We start from the raw sequence: 23,335 nt of genomic DNA on the forward strand, positions 1-23,335 counted from the left end.
CTATATACTTTTTAGAGATACTAAACTACAATATTTCTCAACAAAATATAAACTGCTCAGAAAAACATACAGAGAGTCCTTGACTAACCTAAAAGCACAGAAATATACCTCTGAAATAAGGAACTCTAGCTGTATCAGTAAAACTGCCTGGAAAATAATGCATAAAGAAAGTGGGAAACAGAATTTCTGCGAACACAGCAACATAACATTAAAAGAAAATGGTGAAGAAATAAATGACCCAAAAGAAATGTGTGAGAAATTTATACGTAAGTTCAGTACAGTTGGTACAAATGAAGTTCATGTCAAGCCATAAAATTTTAGTCTTGGAAAATCTAGCCAGTCCTTTTATATCCATGGCATTACTGAGAGGGACGTCCTAATAATCATATCAGCACTTCGACCAAAAATGTCTTATGGCTGGGATGACATTTCACCTAAACTGCTAAAAGAATGCAGGAATGAATTAGTGAAACCCCTGACTCACTTGATAAATACCTCCCTCAGTAATGGTGTATTCCCTAACCTTTTCAAAATTACTGAAATTATACCAGTGCATAAAAAGGGATTAAAAACTGACACTAAAAACTACAGGCCAATATCATTAACCTCGGAACTAGGCAAATTGTTAGAGAGAGTAATACTAAATCAAGTTGAATCATATTCCACCAAACACAATCTGTTAAACAACCAACAACATGGATTTAGAAAAGGGTGATCTTCTACAACAGCAGTAGCATCTTCTATACATGAAATATTAAATAAGCTGGACAAAAGTGACAAGGTAATAGGCACTTTCCTAGATATGAGTAAAGCCTTTGATACTGTGAATCATAGCATTCTTCTGTGTAAGCTAGAAGAGTACGGGTTGAGAGGACTAGCCTTGAAAGTACTTACTTCCTATTTGAAAGACAGGAAACAGTGTATAAAGCTAACTTATAAAAATAATGAGCAGTTCCTAACAACCAAATCAACCTTCACGACACTTCAATGTGGCATGCCTCAAGGAAGCATACTAGGGCCTTTTCTCATCCTTGTTTATGTAAATAACTTATTTTAACCCCAAAATTGCATGGTTGTAAGCTATGCCGATGACATATCCTTCATCAGCTGTGGCAGTGATATGCAGTCTGCAGCTAACAGTACCGAGATCAGTTCCAATACTCTGTCCGCATACCTTACAGCAAACAAGCTTCTTGTAAATAAAGACAAAACGGTAATAATGAAGTTCATCCACAGTTATAATGCTGCCATAACTGATACTGTATTTACATCCCCATTGGGTCTCGCATATGCAAATTCACATAAATTTCTGGGCATCGTTGTTGATGAACACTTATGGAAAGAACATGTAGATAACATTTGCAAGAAAATCATTAGAAATGTGTATCTACTGAAACGGGTCTCAGCCTTCTTGGACCATGATACTTTAAAGCAAATATATTTTGGGTTGATTCATCCGCACCTTCAGTATGGTACTGAGATATGGGGTGGGGCATCAGCAGTTCATATTGACTTTTTAGATCACAAAAAAAGGCAGTAAGAATGGTAGCCAAGGTAAAGTAGAGAGATCCTTGTAGAGATATCTTTAGGAAATATAAAATTCTTACAGTGTACTCCATGTATATACTGGAGACAGTCATGTTTGTGAAACAAAATCCTGAATTTAAAATGACAAACAGTAATGTACACAACTATGATACACGGGGAAGGGAAAATTTTCATAGAATTGTGACCAATGAAAAGGCAACTGACCACAGCCCACATAGAATGGGAGCAATTTTCTACAATGCACTACCCTGTGAACTCAAGAAAGCAAATCTAAATATGCTAAAGAGTAGACTGAAGCAATTATTAATAGAGACGTGTTGTTACTCGATAGAGGACTTTAAGTTGTAATGCCATCTTGGTAAACGGTGTATATAGACAATGTCTCCAATCTATCAGAGGTATGAAAGAATGTAATTATACACTGTATTATGTGTACTGTACTATTATAAATATAAGCTAAATTGTGTTATACTATGGAGGAATCTACTTGTAGTGCCCTTTTGAAAAATAGTGTGTACAGACACGTGTCTGATCCATATGTTGTTATGAAAGAATGTAAACATTTTACTGTATGTGTGTTATGTAAGCTAAATTTTACTGACAATGTCCGAAAACTTTTTGTTATATGGACAGAAAATAAATAAATAAATAGACCTTTTCAATCAGTGTATGTCTTGAGGTGTATTTCCTGAAAGGTTTAAACCTTTCTATAAAAATGGGTAACAATAACAACATCTGGTAATGCAACAGATGCTGAGGACATACACATGCAGACTCATTTTTGAATGTGCATGCTTGTCAGTAATGGTGGTGACAGTCTAGCCCAAGGGCAGAACTTAAGCACAGCTGCTAGGTAGGTAACATTCAAGGTGCAAGAGATACTGAACACACAGTGAATTCTCCTGCTGCCAAAATCCATCACATCTGCATACGCTGTCATGGGGAGAATACTCACTGAAATATAATATGCCTAGGGTAAAAATCTTATATTTAGTGGCACATGATCCAATAACGCTACGTCAACACCAAAGCCACCACACTGTGTCACTGTGACGAGTTCATCAGCACTAGAAATATTTTTGTATGCCAATGACTATACAAGTTAAAGTTGTATTAATAATTGTTATTTGTGCCAATTTTCTTAATGAGTGCTACAAACTGAAATGAGGTGACGACTGAAATGCACTTGTTTATACTACCTAGTATGGGAAGTAGACCACCACACCCTTTCTAAGACCTCGCATGTTTTACATTGACTTTTCAATAAATTTATGCCTGAACAGTTTTATAGCTAATAATAAAGATCACTTTAAGATAAGTTGCAATAGCAAGTTATTAGCTGGAGATTTAAGTGCCATATTAGTAGAAAACTATGCTAGTAAAAAGACACTTGACTTCTACGCATGTCAGGTGTTTACAAGTTGGCAAGAATGTGGGGAAAGTATAGCACAGTGGGGCTCAAGGTTAGATACCATGCAACGCCATTTCAGGAAAGCTATCAGAGGTACCATGCAAGAATCAGAGCTAGAGGGCAGCTTGCTCTCATTTGGAAATCAAGCCGAGCAGTGTTTATCCAAGGGTTTTAAGATGACAGGATAAAGACAATAGTGCATGCACGAGGTGAGCAGCTAATATTAGCAGAGGCTATAGAAACAGCTCTGACACAGGAGAGTGCAATAGCCTCAGCCTGAGAAAAGATAATCACCCGAGGTGGTGGTGCAGTGCCGTGGACCAAGAAGAAAGCCTCCAAGTGTTTCATGCGTGGGAAGCTCGGCCGTATGGTGCAAGAGTGTTGTGCAGATAATAGAATAAGTAGGTGGGGTCAGCTGTATCAAGAAAAGGCAGGGAAACGGACCAAACATGAGTAGTGAGGCACTCACAATATAATTCACCAAGCCATAAATGCCCATGTGTGCGTCAGAAGATCTTAACATGTTTTAAATGCATGCGAAATGGTCATTACATGAGAGACTGCTCAGAAAGTGTTTGCCATGTACAAAATGCGTAAAGGAGAAGTAAAAGCCAGGAAAACTATGTAAAGGTGTAAGAAAGCAGTTGCCTTGCATCTTACCTGGAAAGATATTAACAGTCAAGTGTGAAAGCACAAATGAGTTTATACAACTGGAGTGTCAGGACAGATTTACTAATTGCCTGAGATTTCTCATCAATAGTAGTGTGAAGATAACCCTAGTTGGGTGTAGATTCAGGAAATCGCCAACACATTTACAGGGACAGAGGGAACTGTAACCCTTGAATGTAATGCAAGTGAGCCATTATTTCTATATAATTGTGGAAGGTGTGGATATTCCATTTGACTGGCTGCAGGGCTGAAATTTTTTCAGAGTACATGAAGTCATAATCTGTTATGCCAACAGAAGTCCTTGGATCCACAGGGAACGGATCAGAATGAAGACAGAGTAAGAGGATGAGCTCCACGCATTGCAGATAGGTATTAGTATTCAGACTCTTACTAGTATGATTGTGCAGGTAGAAGAAAGAGATTGCTCTTTCAGAGAAACATCATGCGCAGCGAAAGGCATGTAAGGAAAGGAAAATGGAGTCACAGGATGAGTTCCACTTAGTACATTCAAAGAAAATAGGAGCTCTTGTGAGAGATTCTTAAGCACAAAGTGAGAGACATTTGGAAAGATGAGAGCATGTAGTGACAGAAACACATTAAGTATTGCATTGCAATAGGGACAGGCAACAGGTAATGCCAGACAGAAGCAAAAAGAGCACAACCAAATTGTTTCAGTATTAACAATAGGACCCCAGGAGGAACGAGTGTCCTAAACACTACAGAGGAGAATGTGTCAGTAGACTGCCCCCAAGTGGTAGCAGAAGCAATTCCAGAGGGGACACTGTATTGGTAATGGTTGTAATTTTCCCTTGATTTTAATTCCAATAAAGAAAAATATACCCAGAAATGTGAAAGTTATCAAAAGAAGAAGCTTACTAGGAAACACACAAAGTTGCCTCTGGGGATCACAAAGACGCCTGAGCACAGACAGTACTGACAAACTGTTACAGCAAGCTGTAATTTTGATCACCGTTAACCAACAGCTGGTACAACAGACAGGGCATTTTCAGTTAGCAATATCAGAAATACAATATGTTATTATCAGTGATTGTCAATTCTCAGGAAGCTATTCTACAGCTGCATCTGATCAATCCCGCTCAAATTGTAAAGTTTGTAGAATTAATAAGAGACAAGGGGTTCCAGAAGCGACCTTGATGTTTTCATTGCTGGAACATCTTATGTTATGTGTTAAAGGTCCTGCTAGTAGAGAAAGACATGTATAACCTCTACAAAATACTATCATTATCATCAGAAGTGGGCATAACAAGACATTTATTTACAAATATTGCCCCAGAAAAAGAGCTACTGCTAGTAGATGACGCAAAACATCAATATGCGAAGGTAAATAATGGGAAATTACAGTGTAACACACTAGGTCAGAGCCTTAGAATTTTGAAATGGTATTTATACTTTTGTTCAGATATGATCTTGGAGAAGTGTGAGGCTAAGATTCTGCAACCAGTGCAAAGAATTGTGAAGGATTGTATGCAGAAACTAATAATGTTAAGTCTGAGAACACCAGTAAGTAATAAAAAATAGCTGTTTGTTGCAGCAGTAGACTAAGGCAATTTCATGTGTCATGATGGAAGTCCCATAGTTATGATGCTCCGAGGCAAAGGGAAGTTAAAATTTTTAGGTAAATATCATAGGTGTACGGCTCAGATGCTGATACAGTCTGAACATATAATACAAACATATGTGCCAAGCAGTGATACTGTTCTGAACTTAAGCATGGAAACAGGTTGCTGCATAGAGAATAATGACACAAGGAATATTAGTAAATTTAAGCTGCACCTGAAAATATAACTTACAATTAGGCAGTTACATAACCTAATGGCTGCAGGACATAAGTTGGATGAGCTACAAAGTGAGATTGAATAATAGGACTGATGTGCCTTCAGTAACTTCTCATTGAGTCATTTCTGTTTCTAGGGTTTCATGGGCTCTGGTGTAGTAAATACTGTGATGATATACTGCCTATGCAGATATTGTAAATGTTGCTGAGACTGTTTTAACTTTGTGTGCAGAACAAAGCGTAACAATTGTTGTAGAAAAATGTGTGTTAAAAACGAAATTGTAAATCAGAGCCCAAAGATGGATAAAGTCAGGTATCTGCCTATGATAAGCACAACTTGAGACAGGGAAGAGGCAATTTTTGACAGATCTCTAATGCCTGCTAGACACGTTAGAAGTGAAGTTAATAGTGGTGTTTATCAAAGTATTAATACAAAAATGGACAAATGCTGAAAAATGATAACACTGGTACAAGGTGTGAAAAGAACTAGTGTGAAGTGTTTTCTCTTTCAGGTACTGAAACAGTAATTAAGCTATGAAACATAAATCAATGTATCAAGTGCAATTCGTCGTAAAGTTGATCGTAAAATAGTATGTATACCCATCCTACCAGAAAAGAGAAGTGGTAGGATGATAAGAAATGTCTTGTACTGTAAAATACAATGTATCTTACTACAGGCATTAGGATATATAACAATGATTTTAAGTGTGAAATGTAAAAATGTAAACATTTCTCTAACAGGAAAAGATTGACTTTTATGTATTTTTATCATGGACAGTTTTAAAGCAGTTGTGCACATCTTTGAATGTTATTGTAAAGCAAATATGTATTTTTCCCCAATTAATGCAATAAAATTTGTGAAAAACATGGTATAAGAATTTGTAGTCACTGAGGAGAGCACTTACAAACTTTTCCCTACAGAGAGTGGGGGGGGGGGGGGGGGGGGGCATATTAAAAAATGCGTGCCTGAAAGGCAACAGAACAGCAACCGGAACAATTCAGTTTTCTAGAAAGTACTCAGAGTACAAAAGAGACACCACAGGAAGGGTGTTGTAGACTCACAAGGTATCACGTGATCTCCCTGCGAGGCACAGCCGTGCATTGGCAGTGACCATGTATGGTCATACACAAGGCCCTGCAGGTTGGTGTCCTGAAGTACCAACATGGAAGGACCAGCGTGGGCTGCAGCACAGTACAAAGACAGGGCGGCATAACCCATGGGAGACTTCAGGACAGACAGTGGTCCAAGAGGGACATCTATGTCGGTCAGGCCCAGGTACTGGACTTTTAGTATTCGCTCTGGCTCTGCTCGTATTCATGCTCAGCCATGTACCTCCTTGCATAGGATTTTGCAATCAGGAGTAGTGTATTTAATTCGAGTCATTATTCAATGCTTGCTTAGATGAGCAATTAGAGACTGTAGTGTTCAAATCTTGCATTTGTTTGACTATTTCCCAACCAAGTTCCATAATGCTTTCAAACTTCCAGCAAGTGATCTCCATGTTAACTGACTGACTGGTCTTAAAGAAAAACTACAACAATAATTCAACATCTTACTATTATCACTAAGAGTGAAATGACCAAGAGAACAGTAAGTTAAAATGATGTTATGGAAGGAATTATCCTGGAGCACCTGAACAATAAAAGGAAAGTATGGAAAAAAGTAAGTATGGCTAAATTAGAAATACAAATTAGCTTAACTTCTTTATTTTATCAGTGTGTCATTGTTATCCAACTGTTAGCTCCACAATGCCATCTGAAATTTCCACATTAACCTGCCTTTTTCACGACCCAAGTTTGTTTTTCCTCATTTTCATTTATTGTTCTTTACATTTAGTTTATCTCCAATTTCATTATGTCATTTCCTAACAGAAGAACATTTGAAGTTCCAACATACAATACTGGAAGTATGAGGCACTAAAAGACCTGTAACTAATTGTATTTCTAATTTTCTTTCATATTACAGCTGTATTTGAGAGCAAACGTTCAATAGTGCTAACTGACAGGGTATAGCAACTACACAAACATCAACTTCAGATCAAAAATGCCAAATTGAAGGTAATCATGGGGGATATCCAGCTGCCTGATTGCAAAAAACTGCATAACACATCCACACATCATTGTGAAACAAACACTCTGATAGGAAAAAGAATGAGTAATTGCTCTTTATGCTGCAAATTCATGAAAAAATTTATGCCTATACAAAATATTCTGGGTATTCTTGTAGCATCAAACAAGAGTACAATCTTGAGCTATCATCAGTTATCTTGAGATTGTACATTAGTTTGAGAAGACAAGAATACCAAGAACATATCATACAAGGATGTTGTAATAAGGAACTTCATACCCAAACTCATATCTGAGTAACTATTCAACATAGAACAGTAAACGTCCAATTTAATTAACTCACAACATCATACTTACCCTTTTCAAAGAATGAACTTATGGCAAAGAAACAAACGATTGACGAGATGCAGAACACAATAAGAAAAACCCATAACACAGTAGCATCAGCTTTTTCTATTAGAGGTGGCATCTTTCCCACGCCAAACTTCATCACTAGGACAATACCAGTAACAGAGATCATATTTACAAATAAAGCATTAACCAGCCAACCAGTCCAAAGCATCCAGGATTTAAGGCCCATCAGTTTCATTAATTCCTGTAACAAAGAAAAAGAGATGTTTAAGTGCCATACTGAAAACATACAAAAGAAAACTTTATTTTTATGCATGCATCATGTATGAATAAGAAGAATAATTTGATAGAAAATGGTGCAATGCAGGACAATGAAATAATCTGATGCTGTGGAAGAATGTAGGTCAAACTCAATAAAAATAATTTCTCAGTGTGTTAGTTCATGTACACCTAAATGGATCCAATATCAAAAGCCTATATACATTCACTGATGTGGAAGACAAAAAGTTAACAAACAAAGCTAAAATTCAGATTACTGTTACTTCTTATTGTTCGTAGTTCCCAGTTTCAGTAACACAAATGGGCTAACCTATATCCTTATTTTACCACTTGCATTATGAGCAATACATGAAGGCTGTACTGCGAAGAGGAATGTACCCAGTATGTACAGTGCCCCCTTTCTTATCCCAACAAATATATCTAAAGTGTTTCATATTTACGAGGGGCGTTTGATAAGTCCATGCAAAAATAAAAACTATTTATGTGTTTGGGGTAAACCTTTTTTATTTTTCGACATAGTCTCCTTTTAGACTTTTACACATCTTCCAACGCTGTTCTAATTTGTTGATCCCTTCCGAATAAAAAGAATTCTCCAAGTCAGCAAAATAGCTATTAGGTGCTGCAATCACCACCTCGTTTGAATAAAATCTTTGTCCCACCAGCCATTTCTTCAAATTGGGGAACAAATAGTAGTCCGAGAGAGCCAAGTCTGGAGAATGGGAGGGGGGGGGGGGGGGGGGGGGGGACTATGAAACGAGTTGGAATCCTATTTCCATTAATTTTGTGATCACAACTGCTGAGGTGTGTGCTGGTGTATTGTCGTGATGGAAAAAGACTTTTTTGCGATCCAATCGCGAGCGTTTTTCTTACTGCTCGGTTTTCAAATGGTCCAATAATGATGAATAATATGCACCTGTAATAGTTTTACTGTTTTCCACATAGTCAATGAGGATTATCCTTTGTGAATCCTAAAAAACAGTCGCTATAACCTTTCCGGTCGAAGGAATGGTCTTCGCCTTTTTTGGTGCAGATTCTCCCTTGGTAATCCATTGTTTAAATTGTTGTTTGGTCTCAGGAATATAGTAATGTGTCTACATTTCATCCACAGTGACAAAACAATGCTTAAAGTCCTGCGGATTCTTCCTGAACAGCTGCAAACCATCCTTGCAACACTTCACACGATTTCATATTTGGTCAAGCATGAGCAATCGCGGAACCCATCTTGTGGATAGCTTTCTCATATCCAAATGTTCATGCAAAATATTATGTATGCATTCATTTGAGATTCCCACAGCACTAGCAATCTCACACACCTTAACTCTTCTGTCAGCCATCACCATATCATGGATTTTACCAATGATTTCTGGAGTCGTGATCTCCACAGGGCATCCAGAGCGTTCATCAGCATCACTTGTGCCCATATGGCCACTCCGAAAATCTTGAAACCACTTATAAACTGTTCTAATCGAAGGTGCAAAGTCACTGTAATGTTTATCAAGCTGCTCTTTAGTCTCCTGAGGCATTTTGCCTTTCATAAAGTAATGATTAATCACCAAACAAAATTCTTCTTCGTCCATTTCTTGACAATAAATCTACTTCTTGACTCACACAAATGCCAAACACAAAGAAATAGACCAATATAGCTGAAACTTGGTGTGCGTTCTTTCCAAAGATGCTGCTAACTAAACATGACCTCGACACGCACCGGTGATGCCATCTCTAAAGACTTTGCATGGATGCATGGACTTTTCAAACGCCCCTCGTATCAAACAACAGAAAATCCAGGATGGAACGTAACAATATAATCAGAAGGAAAGTTGCTACTCACCATATTTCGGAGATGCTGAGTCACAGATAGGCACAACAAATAGACTTTCACAATTAAAGCTTTTGGCCATTGGCCTTTGTCAACAAAGGCCAATGGCCGAAAGCTTTAGTTGTGAAAGTCTTTTTGTTGAGCCTATCTGCAACTCAGCATCTCCGCTGTTTAGTGAGTAGCTATTTTCCTTCTCATAATACAGTGTTTCATATTTATGTTTGATTGCATTCCAATCAAATTTTATGATGTACAGATTTGTTGGCAGACATAAGTAATCATCCAACTTTGAAGATAATGTGGTACACTCATAGTATAATGGTCATGGAAGAGATATTCCATTTCTGCTACAGAGTAAACTTAGTTTGCGAACTGCGTGCTGATTCTCTTGTCTAACTACACAACCTGATTCATAGGAGACCAACAGTTTAACATGGACTCCAAATCACATTGCATCCTTGCAAATTTTTTTTTCCTCCCCCTCCCCCCCCCCCCCCCCCCCCTTTGAATCACCCATCTTTGGGGTATGTAAGATCAATCACTTGTTAGATGCTTGTGCTCTCTTTTTCTCCCAGTAGTTCCTCATTCTATCTGATCTCTTCTTTCTTTCCTCCTCTGATATCTGAATCGGTTTCCTGGTGCTGATCTTAACCATTATCAGTAACGAGGGTAGAGGGAAGGCCTTCCAAAGAGAAAATGCGAGCTAGAGCATTGGTGGTTGCCGCGTTGGTAGGTGACGTGCAATGGACAATGAAAGGAAAGTTAGAGTAGGCGTCAGTAATGAGAAGGCAATAAGTACCTAAAAAAGGTCCCGCGAAGTAAGCATGAATTCGCTCCCAGGGCTTCTCAGGTGAAGGCCACGGTGACAAAGATGACTTCGGGGCGGCGGCCTGTGACGCACAAGGGCCACAGGCAGCGACCATGTGTGCGACTTCAGAGTCGATGCCGGGCCAGTACACATGACGGCGCACCAGAGATTTTGTGCGAGACACACCCCAGTGCCCTTGGTGAAGGAGGCGCAAGACCGAAGCACGCAAAGACGCAGGTACCATAACACGCGGCAAAGCATTTTCGGTAGAAAGGAGGATAACACCATCCCTAGCCATGAGGCAGTAACGCAAAGCGTAGTAGTTCCGCAATGGATCAGAAGTCTTAGCGGACGGACGATCTGGCCAACCCTTCTGAATACAGCGTAAAACCCGGGAGAGGGTAGGATCAGAACCCGTAGCAGCCGCCAGCCGGTCCCCGGTGATGGGGAACCCGTCCACAACCCGCTGCTCGGCAACATCCAGGTGGAAACACAAAAGTTCGTCCCTATCAAATGACAGATCAGGACCCATGGGAAGGCAAGACAGTGCATCAGCATTCACATGTTGAACAGTCGGCCGAAAATGAATCTCATAATTGAAACGAGACAAGTAAAGAGCCCAACGCTGGAGGCGGGGTGCAACCTTGTCAGGAAGTGACGTTGCTGGATGAAACAAGGAAACAAGTGTTTAGTGATCCGTAACAAGATGAAATTTGGATCCATAGAGAATAAAAAAAACTTATGAAGAGCATAAATAATGGCCAAAGCTTCTTTATCAATTTGAGAATACTTTTGTTGGGCATCCGTGAGCGTTTTGGAGGCATAAGCAATGAGTTGTTCAGAACTGTCAGAAAAATGGTGCACAAGGACTGCACCGACCCCGTATTGAGAGGCGTCCATGGCAAGAACAAGATGTTGGCCAGGTCGATAAGTAGCCAGGCACAGGAGCTATTTCAGCATAGTCCTCAATTTCTGGAAAGCCGCATCGCATGACGCGGACCAGTGAAAAGGCACGTTTTTATGCAACAGCTAAACCACCGAAGCAGCAGACGGTAAAAACTCGTAATAGCATGCTACTTTCCCCAAGAAGGCCTGCAGTTCCTTAACAGATGTAGGGTGAGGAAGGGCATCGATCGCAGCGACAGTTTGCTGCAGCGGACGAATACCATCCCGAGAGAGCTGAAACCCCAAGTACGTGACAGATGCCTGAAAAAAATTTCGATTTCTGAAGATTACACTTAAGACCAGCAGTCTGTAAGACATGAAAAAGTGTGCGGAGATTGTGAAGATGTTCGTCAGTGGTGGAGCCAGTGAAAACAACGTCGTACCGGTAATTTATACACCCAGGGACAGTGAGCAATAATTGTTCCAAGAATCACTGAAAGAGAGCAGGGGCACTGGCAACGCCGAATGGCAATCGTTGGTATTGACAGAGGCCGAAAGGTGTGTTACGGACCAGAAACTGCCGGGAAGCAGTGTCGAGAGGAAGTTGATGATAGGCTTCCGACAGGTCACGTTTAGAAAAATACTGGCCTCCAGCAAGTTTAGTGAACAATTCTTCAGATCGAGGCATAGGGTAAGTGTCGATAAGGCACTGAGCATTTACAGTGGCTTTGAAATTGCCACAGAGACGAATATCACCATTTGGCTTAGCAGTGGCAATGACTGGAGAGGACCACTCACTGGAAGTGACAGGGAGCAAGACCCCTGAAGCAGTGAGTCGATCCAGCTCCCGTTTGACCTGATCACGAAGGGCCACAGGAATGGGCCGAGCCCGAAAAAACTGAGCCGAACAGTGGGTTTGAGCATGATATGAGCTTAAGTCATTTGCACGGTCTAACCCAGGAGAAAAAAGGGATGAAAATGTCATCGACAAGGAATCCAATTGAGCATAAGGAATAGCATCAGAGAACGATATTGACAATGATCTTTGGAGAACCCAAAAACGCGAAAGGCATCGAAACCAAAAAGATTCTCCGCGTTACTATGGTCAACCACAAATATGGGAACAGTGCAAACGACAGCTTTGTAAGATACCTCAGCGTCAAATTGTCCCAAGAGAGAAATCTTCTGTTTATTTTAAGTCCGTAACTACCTAGTGACAGGAGTCAGGATTGGAGAATCCAACTGAAGATACGTCTGAGAACTGATGATAGTGGCAGCAGAACCAGTATCCACCTGCATGCAAACATCTCGACCAAGTATTTGCAGTCAGGAATAACTTCCCTGAAAGGGAAGAAGTACAATTGACAAACACAGAATCAGAATCAGCGTCATGTTCATGAACAAATCAGCGTCATGTTCATGAACATCATGTATGCAGTCGGATTTGCAAATGGATGACACATGACCCCTTTTTTTTTTTGCATTTGTGACACACTGCCCAACGTTGTGGACAATCTTCTCGGACCGAGGCTGCACTCGGGAGCGTACTGCGGCCACATCGGCCGGTGGGGACACGACTCACACGCTTCGTCAACACCGCACAGAGGTTGTATTTCCTCGACGTCACCCCATGCCTCTATTTGCGCTCCAGCGGCGCAAGAAATTTTGAAAGACTGAGAGATGGACAGAACTTCATCTAGAGTCGGATTTGCCAACTGAAGGGCATGTTGCCTAACTTCTTTGTCGGGCGCTGAACGGGTAATAGCATCCCGTACCATGGAATCGGCGTAGGATTCTTTGTGAACTTCAGTAACAAACTGACACTTTCGACTGAGGCTGTGAAGTTCAGCAACCCAAGCGCGATAGGATTGATTCGGTTGTTTTTGACAATGATAAAAGGCAACACGAGAGGCTACCACATGCGTATGCTTTTGAAAATAGATGGACAGAAGTGAGCACATTTCAGCAAAGGACAAAGACGCAGGATCCTTGAAAGGAGCCAATTGCGACAACAACCAATACATTTGATGTGAAATCCATGAAAGGAACAGAGACTTACATGTTTGGTCGTCCGCGACATGAAATGCCAAGAAGTGCTGTCGAAGACTTTTTCGTAATCAGACCAGTCTTCCGCCGTCTTGTCATAAGGAGGAAAAGGAGGTAGAGACAACGACGAGAGACGCCCCGCATTTGATGCCGCGACGAAATCACAAATCGCATTTGTGAGAAGCGTTTGCTGTTCTCTGAAACCTTGCAATAGTTGCTCTAAAGTAGCCATGGAAAAATGTGGGTCAACGATGAAAAAGAAAAATTCACTACCTCGTCGCCAATTGTTATAACTTCAAGTAGACAAAGACTGTCGAAGACTTTTTCGTAATCAGACCAGTCTTCCGCCGTCTTGTCATAAGGAGGAAAAGGAGGTAGAGACAACGACAAGAGACGCCCCGCATTTGATGCCGCGACGAAATCACGAATCGCATTTGTGAGAAGCGTTTGCTGTTCTCTGAAATCTTGCAATAGTTGCTCTAAAGTAGCCATGGAAAAATGTGGGTCAACGATGAAAAAGAAAAATTCACTACCTCGTCGCCAATTGTTATAACTTCAAGTAGAACAAATGTATTTCAAGGACAACGCAATACATGAAAATCACAGATCAAGTAAACAGAGTAAGACGTGTGTACACTTTAAGAGTCAAATCATAACTGAGTCCGAGTCTAGCGGCCGCTGGCTGGCTGGCCGCTTAGGTGGCGCTGCTCCTGTGTGGCTGGCAGACAGCGCCGCATGTAGAGGACGCGCGTTACTGTGCGGCGGCACTTTGAAAGATCGGCGGCAAGTCACAACACTGTTATCCCATATTTAGGTAGGCCTAGTAGTAGCAACTGTGAAGTAACCACAAACCCAGGTACTTCACCTAATACTTTAACATCCACCACATAAATGAAATTCTATAGTAACACCCTACTAAAATTGTAAATTTTGAGTATCCCTTAAATAAGAACAGAAGAAAATTTTCAACTCATTTATCCATAAGAAATTTACCAAATGGAGGAAAATTCATGGCTTGTTTGTTCAAAATCTACTGAAAAACTTTTTTGTTTCTTTTGTACACTTTTTTTATGCATCAGTTTTGCTCGTATTTTCACACCTTCCTATTGAGATTCATTTGCAACTCAAATGCTCAAGGGAATACAATTGCTAAACATCATACCTGAAAATATGATAATTTTGGGAGTTGTACCTTCTGAGTGAGTAACTGTTGCAAAACAAATCAACTCTGCATACATTATTAGAGACCTTGGGCATTTTTGGTTCTTTTTGGCACTGTGTACTTTACAGTTTTGCATAATACCTAAAAACTGAACTAACAATGGATGTCAGCTAGGTGCTTACTGCAGTGAACAATTTCTCATTACATTTGGTAATAACAGCACCTCTGCTGTGAGTTGTTTAACGATCATTCTCGACTGCTTGTGCTCCAATGTGGTACTTAGCACACTTGTCAAGCAACATATAACATTAACATTTTGTGTTAATTTGTGTAATTTATTAAACAAGTATCCATGTCAAGTAGTGATGGCATATGCGATGTTTCTATGCAAAAGAAAAAGAAGATGCAAGCACTGCATGGGAGGAACAACTGGTATTTCATTCATAGAGGGTAGAGGACCCTAATACTTCCTACAAGGCAAAATACCAACACTATAATGTTTCTGTAGTAGCTACTTTAACTGCATTAAAGAAACAGAAGCAGTCAAAAAAGCACATTAATAAAATGAGTGAAGCACTAAAAATTTTGTATAACTTTTACAGTGTTTTTGTTTAAGGGCATAACAACAAATGACAAACAAACTACCGAATCCGAGCTTAAGTTACCATATTCTTAACAGCGCATGATATCCCTTTTAATACAACTGACCATTTTACACCAATGTTAAAAAGTAAGTTATTTTATTCTAAAATTACGGTACCATAAAATGTTGTAACATAAGAAATGCTATTGTGCCTTCTTACAAAAATGACCTTATTTCCAAGCTTCAAGTGGTAAAATTCTCCATTTTGACAGATTAAAATACCAATATTGCTTCAATCAGTTCTGCTTGTTTTGTTGTGTGTTATTATGACCGAATGGAAGGCTAAATATTTAGAAAACTCTTCAGTTTGGCTGAAATAATGGTAGTGTCTGAAATTGGGGCAACTGTGGACAACCTGTATGTGAAACTCACTCAAGCCTTAGTACAACATAATACTCCATTAGGAAACATAATTAGTTTCGGCTCTGATGGTGCAAATGCTATGGCAGGGAAGCACAATTCAGTGTCTAATCGACTAAAAGAGTCCCTTCCTGGAATCATACCAACAAAATGCATTTGTCATTCAATTTGACTGTGTGCTAATGATGTTTGCAAGGCATTTCTTAGCTGTTGTGAGACACTTGCAAGAGATGTACATAATTAATTAAAAAACTGAGCTAGCTGACATAGCCATTTCCAACTTAATTTTAATTAAGTTGGAAATGGCTATGTCAATTAGCTCAGTTTCAAAGATATATGCAGTTAAAAGTACAATAAATACTACATCCAGTGCAGACTCCTTGGCTTTCACTTTTTCTGCTGTCAAACAGTGGGCAGTGAGCAAGAGAAAAGTTTATCAAGTCCAAAAAGATCCTAAACTTGTTGCATGATCCATTTATTAAACTGCCAGTTTCTAAAGTGGATTTTGCTCAAATTTAATACAATGAATATTTACTTTCAATCTTTAAACGTTCTAGTGCTGACCTTAAAGAAATAAATGGAAAAATCTTTTATACACATTTTACTAACCTACACGAAATAGGATTATGTTCACAGAGAATCTCTGGATACAATTATTGTGGAGCCTGTAGAAGCTGCAGGTGAGGCCTATTTTCAGACATTAATAGCAACTATTTAGGTGCCGAACTTCTGGAAGCAATGAAGTTGAAGGATTTTTTGGTCATGCTTCAACTTATATGGGAACTTAGGGAGAGGTGCCACAACTTCTTAAATTGTGGGTGTAAAGGAATACAGATGCAGTCTGATATTAATGAGCCTCTGCTAGATCATTTACTTGTATTATCTCCAAAAAGAACATTGTATTATATAGAGAGGGAAATTACACCTACTTTAACAACGCTGCCAGATCTTGCACCATGTGTTAAACCAACTGAAATGCAAAACGTGACCTTGGGTGAGCTTCCAGCAAATATTTCTTCGGAATTTGAACTTGATAGATTTTGGCACAAGCTGTTCATACTAATATGCTAAGTACAAACTTTTAAAATAACATAAGTCTGAATCCATGTATGATGAGGAAAATTGTTATGCCATGCTTTTAATGTACATAAATACAGGCATAATTAAAGGAGACTATATACATTGATCAGATTGGACAAATCTCATGGTGCTTTAGCGAACTTCACCCTGGCGTACTATCACTTCCACAGTCCACAGCCGAATGCAGTGAGCACTATAGGAAGATAAAAATCATTACTGCCAGAAGATTGTAAGCTGTCTGCTTGTTACTGTTACCACCCTTATCAGCAACTAGCAATATCATTTAACCCTTAAGCAGTCGTGCGGGGTGTTCAGTACGCCCCAGTCATCCTTACCGATGGATTATTACATAACGGATAGGAGTATAACGTCATGTTCTTTGGTACCTTTCTAGGACGTAATATGAAAGCTTTGAGTAACAATAGAATCTACAATGGAAGACCAAGTTCCAAGAAAACACGCAACAATGTGCCTTGGGATGTTGTCAGCACCTCGCGCGACTATGTTGCAGTGCTGCGAGAAAGCGTACAGTTGTGCTCCGTAGCAGCTGCTTGTATTTTGTTGCTCTCTGCAATTAGAACAGCTATGGATCATTATGAAATAGAACAAGAAAGAGTACGGAAGCTTCTGAAAGAGGTCTTAGATGAAACTTCTGAAGGAGGAGAAGAGGAAGAGGAAGAGGAGGAAACGGACAGTTGTGAAGTTCTCTCTCATCACAGTGCCACGGGAACGGAGGATGAAGATAACCTGGAACTGGAACCACAAGTAAGTGCAGCGGATAATGAAAGCAAGCATGATTCTTTTATTGGAAAGGATAAGGTTACAAAATGGATGAAAAGTTGTCCTAGTCATAACGTAAGAACTAGAAGTGTAAACCACATTATTCATCTCTCTGGTGTGAAAGCTATCGCAAAATCTGCAAAAACTGCTGTGGACTGTTTTTTGATATTTATAAATGACATAATAATTAGAACAATCACATCATACACAAATATTTACATACAACACATTGAATCAAATTTCATAAGAGACCGTGATGCCAAATCAACAAATTAGGAAGAAATCAAATCTCTTCTGGGTCTGTTGATATTGGCTGGGCAATACACGGCAGAACACCAAAACCTGGAAGACTTTATGGGACACAAATGGTTTTGGAATTGCAATATTTCATGCAACAACGAGTTTATGGCACTTTTGCTTCTTATTGCGTTGTTTGAGATTAGGTGATATTTGAGAAAGACCACAGCATAGAGAACTTGATCGCCTAGCTGCGTTCAGAGAAGTATGTCAAACTGTGTCAGTAATTATACTGTGTCTGAATATACGACAGTGGATGAACAACTGGTTGCATTTAGAGGCAAATGCAGTTTCTGACACTATATACCAAGCAAGCCTGCAAAATATGGTTTGAAAATTTTCACCTTATGTGACGCAAGAACATGGATACTTCGGGGATCAAAATCTATGTTGGGACACAGTCAGAGGGTCCCTTTGCACTGTCAAACTCACCTTAGGAGACAGTAACTAGACTTGTACAGCCTATTGAAGGTACAGGACACAATGTGACACTAGACAACTGCTTTTGTTCCATACCACTGGCTGAAGAGCTCCTGAAAAAGAAACTTCCAGTAGTTTGCACGACAGGTCATGAACTTAGAAGTAGCCTTTTTGGCTTCAGAATGGATATCACCATACTTCCATATGTACCAAAGAAGAGTTAAAAACTTTATTCCCCTTTTATCTTTGCATCATGACGGTGCCATTGACACTAATATTGTGGAGGAAAAGACACCAAAAATTATAACAATATACAATAAGACCAAAACAGGTGTGGACACTATAGATGAAATGTGCACCTACAAATGACAAGAACAGGAAAGACAAGAAAGTTTCTGATAGTTTCTGGGAAGAGCTAGATGATACACTGAAAAACATACTATATAGACATGTAAAGATACTAGAAGTAGATTATAATGCACAGATTGGAAGAGAGAAGCAAAATAAAGGAGTAGTGGCCGAGTACCCTGCACACCAGCGGACAAACAAAAATGGAGAAAGATTAACTGAACTGTGTCGAGAACACAAAATGAGATTGATGACAACACACTTCAGGGCCAAATCGTGTAAGAAAAAGACATGGGCAAACCCATGCACCCGCCTTGGGTAATTCCAAATTGACCAAATAGCAATCAGCTGGACAAATGCTAAAGAGATTATGAACACAAAGGTCAGGAAGAACACAAGAATAGAATCGGGTCACTATCTTACAGAAGTTAAGTGCCTTTGGATTCCAAACAGGGACAGACTGCCACAGACGAATAGAAGAACAGAAAACATAAAGGTAGACAGAGAAATTAAGACACAATCGATCCAGATATGAGGAAGGAATTGAATCATTCAATGAATGAGTTGACATGAAGCGAAATATGGCGAAACAGGCTGAACTATGGGGAAAGGAAGAAAAGAAACGGAAGCACTGGTGGTGGAACAAGGAATGTGAGGAAGCGGTAGAGACTCGCAGGAAAGCCTGGAGAGACTGGAGCAACGAGAAGGACCCGGAAAAATGCAAAGTTTTCTTAGGAGCAAGAAAGGAAGCGGCCTGAACAATAAGATGGACCCGAAGACAGAAGATGAAGCAGGAACTGGACGAGATTGAGACCTACTTCAGGAAAAACAACAGCACACACTTTTTTGGGAAATTAAAGGAGAGTGTAATTGGATACAAGGGTAGAGAACTGTTTATAAGAGATAAGAAAGGGGAGCTGGCCATCAGTGCGAAGGAGAACTGTCAGATTTTTGCAGAGCACTTTCGAGACCTGCTGAACTGTGAACCATCTGAAGAAGAGCTGGAACTCGGGACTGACACAGAAGAGAGAGAGCCACGCCCTCCATGAAGTTGCACATGCCATAAGCAATCTGAAGAATAATAAGGCAACTGGAGAAGATGGTATAGCAACCAAATGATAAAGTGGGGAGGCAACAAAGCAATAGACAACATGACCAACATAATTCACCAGATCTGGAGAACAAAGAAGTTACCAGAAGGATGGAAGAATGCAATTTTAGTACCAATACACAAGAAGGGGGACAAGAGAGATGCAAACAACTACAGAGGAATATCGCTACTAGAGATCGGATACAAGGTGCTGTCAAAACTATTGCTCAAGAGAGTAGAAGAACAGGTAGAAAGTACAGTTGGCGACTACCAAGCGGGATTCAGGAAGGGAAGAGGTTGTGTAGAACAGATATTTATCCTGAAGCAACTGATAGAACATAGAGCCTTAAAAAAAACAAAAAGACAGTAATAACCTTCGTGGACTTCACAAAGACATAGGACTCCATCGACAGGCAGATTCTTGTTAGGCTCCTGAAGAACAGAGGACTTGATGGAACTACACAAGAAATCATAAAAGAAATTCTGACAGACACAAAAGCAAGGGTGAGATTCAGAGAAGCACTGTCAGAAGAATTTGAGATCAAGACTGGTGTTAAACAGGGACATGGACTGTCACCATTGTTGTTCAATATAGCACTGGACGAAGTGATCACGCAGTAGAGAGCAATAAACGAGGAAATGGGGATACCAAACACCCATGTGGGGGGACAAAAATTACAACAGGGCTCAAGTGGACTGCCTAGCCTTTGCAGATGACATAGCAATAGCAAGTGAGATGGAAGAGGGCACAAAGACACAACTCGACAACTTAAGTAAGGTAGCCAGAAAGGTGGGACTGAGGATAGCCTATAACAAGACAAAGACATTAAACACCACTGCAGACTGGGAAACACCGGAAGGCACTGTGCAAATGGTGGACAAATTTAAATACCTGGGAGAATTTATAACAGGAAGGAACAGGAGCAAGGAGGGAATAACAGAGAGGATAAAGAAGATGAGGTCAGCCTTCTGCATGACGGCAGAGATATACAATTAAAAGAATATATCCCCAGAGGCAAAGATAAGCCACTACAAGGCAACAGTGAGGAATGCACTATTATATGCTGCTGAGACGATGACACTAGGAAGAAATGGGGCAGAACAACTAGAGAAAGAAGAGAGAAAAATACTGAGAAAAATACTACGTCCCAAAAGAGGTGGAGAGAGGTGGATGCGAAGACCTAGGGAAGAATTGTACCGGAACATGAGAACAATATCTGGGGAAATCAGACTCAAAAGGGAAAGGTTTGCTGGGCATGTAGTTAGGATGAGTACGGACAGAATGACGAAGAGTGTGTGGGAATCAACAGGGAGGACATGGGGAAAGAAACGAACCAAGTGGATTGTTGAACTTCGGAAGGACTGGTTGGAATTGGGGATCAAGGTCGAAGGAAAGGAAAATTGGAGGAACAGATATACACTGACAGATATGCCGGAGATCAATGACAGAGAAGAATACAGGAAAAGATTAGAAAGTCACCAGTGGAGCTGCCAGGAGAAACGGAAACTGAAGATATCGGCAGCAGGAGAGAAGAAGAGAAAGAATGAAGAGGTTCTGGGTGAAAAAGAGGAAAATGCATTCCACCAAGGGGCTACCCGTGGTCCTACAGAGGTAGTAACGCAAGAAGAATAAGAAGAAATGTGCTCTACTTATTCAACTTCAAGAAAAACTAGATGCTGGCCACTTGCCCTATTTTTCTGAATGATTGACATTGCTTGCATTAACGCCTTCATCATATATGCAAATAATAACAATGAGAGGATTTCCCAGGGATTGTTTTTACTTGATGTCGGAAGGTCATTAGTACATCCCATAGTGTGCAACAGAGCAGCCACTCACTCCCTGCATAAACAAGTTAGGGAGAAAGCCGCAAAAATGGTGAGAATCGAAAGACATGAATAATGCACCACCTTTTGAACAAAGAATACTCAAGCCCAGGCACACACCATTTGTTCTCAGAGAAAAGATATAAAAGTTGAATTGCACTGTGCTTGATGTTTGAAAGTTATGTGTGTAAAGCACATGAGAAATGTGTGTGTAAAGTGTTACGATAACACATACCTTTGCAGCCAATGATAGTGACTGATTTCATAAAATGTTCGTACGAGTTCGCTGAACAAATGTTTAATTATATGTATAATGTCTTATACCTGTTGTACAATATGAAGAATAACAGAAATAAATAATTAAACAAAATATTGTTAGAAAATGGGAATTATAGCATTTGTTTCAAATAACCCAATTTAACACTAAAATAATATCAAATAAAACGCTAATGTATCAGGAGATAACATTCCAAATAGCCATTTGTAAAGTAAACATATTCATATCAGTGATATGCTGCACAAGAATGTCCTTATAGCCACGTTTATTTGGGGTGTCAGCAACACCCCACGCTACTATTAATGTTACGAAAAGCCGCAAGACCACATAAGGATTAATGAATGAGGAAGAGTAAGAGATAAGACAGTCCAGTTTCAAAATATTCAGTATTATTCTTTAAACGTAATTTCCTTTTTAAGTGTTTGTTTTCAGCAAGATATTCAGAATGAAAACCGATGTGAGAAACCAGCATCATGTCTAAAATGAAAGGAACTCTCCTTCATCCCACTGCGCCAAATGGTCCTGTGATTGCTGCACCACATTCCAACTGACCAAATCTAATATTGAAAGACTGGTCACTGCTCTTATTTACCCATCGAATGATTCAGATGAAACTGATAAATTTCTGACTATATCAAGACAATTATATTGATGTCAGTGACAATGAATAAATTCATCCAGACAATTACAAACAGTACTAGCAGTGACATTGCTTATTTTTATTTTTTTGTTAAAATGTTTTGATGTTTTTTTGTAACTATGGAATGTAAGCCAATTAAGACTATCAGCACAGGCCGAGATGGTAGTAGGTGGGAAGAGAGACTGAAAAATAAAAATGTATGATATTTTCAGTGGTAGTACAATATTCTTGAAGTGAATTGCATGATCCATTTGCAGTGACTTCCTAACAATCCCACATTTCAAGTAATAAGTTTTCAAGTTTTCTTGGCCCTTGAGCTGTGATGAAAATGGAGAGTGAAAGTACATGGTGACAGTACAGGTACAGAAAGAAGACTTTCCACTATCTTACTCAGTGCTGACCACTCTGGTATGAGATTCTTATTGATCATTTTTCATGGCAGAAATGAAACATGGAAGTAACAAGGTTTTATGAAAGCTTGTTACATGGAGGTTAATGTTCAAATGTTGTGCTTATCTGCAGCAATTAATACGAATTAGCTAGACACTGTTGGATCTCATACATTGGCCGTAGCTGCAAGCGGCTCAGTCTTCTGATTTCTACTGAGAAGTACTGATAGAAAGCAGAAAACAGCTTTTAACAACGGCGAGCTTGCACCAGTGCATTGCACTGTTTGTTGTTCGCTTTGTTTGATACAGACGTGAATTTTAAATGGGGAAAAGGAAATTTACTTTCT

At 39.7% G+C, this 23,335-nt stretch overlaps 1 protein-coding gene across 2 annotated transcripts in view; it reads right to left on the minus strand.

The window, feature by feature from the left end:
• Window positions 1-23,335, minus strand: part of LOC124605138 (phospholipid-transporting ATPase ABCA1-like) — a 423,943-nt gene that overhangs the window by 278,068 nt on the left and 122,540 nt on the right. For both annotated transcript variants that reach the window (XM_047136621.1, XM_047136620.1), the window contains one exon: window positions 7,848-8,085. In XM_047136621.1, coding sequence (XP_046992577.1) covers window positions 7,848-8,085 — 238 coding nt within the window. The remainder of the gene's footprint in view (window positions 1-7,847; window positions 8,086-23,335) is intronic.

Source organism: Schistocerca americana, chromosome 3 (genome assembly GCF_021461395.2).
Source record: "Schistocerca americana isolate TAMUIC-IGC-003095 chromosome 3, iqSchAmer2.1, whole genome shotgun sequence".
NCBI lineage: Eukaryota > Metazoa > Arthropoda > Insecta > Orthoptera > Acrididae > Schistocerca > Schistocerca americana.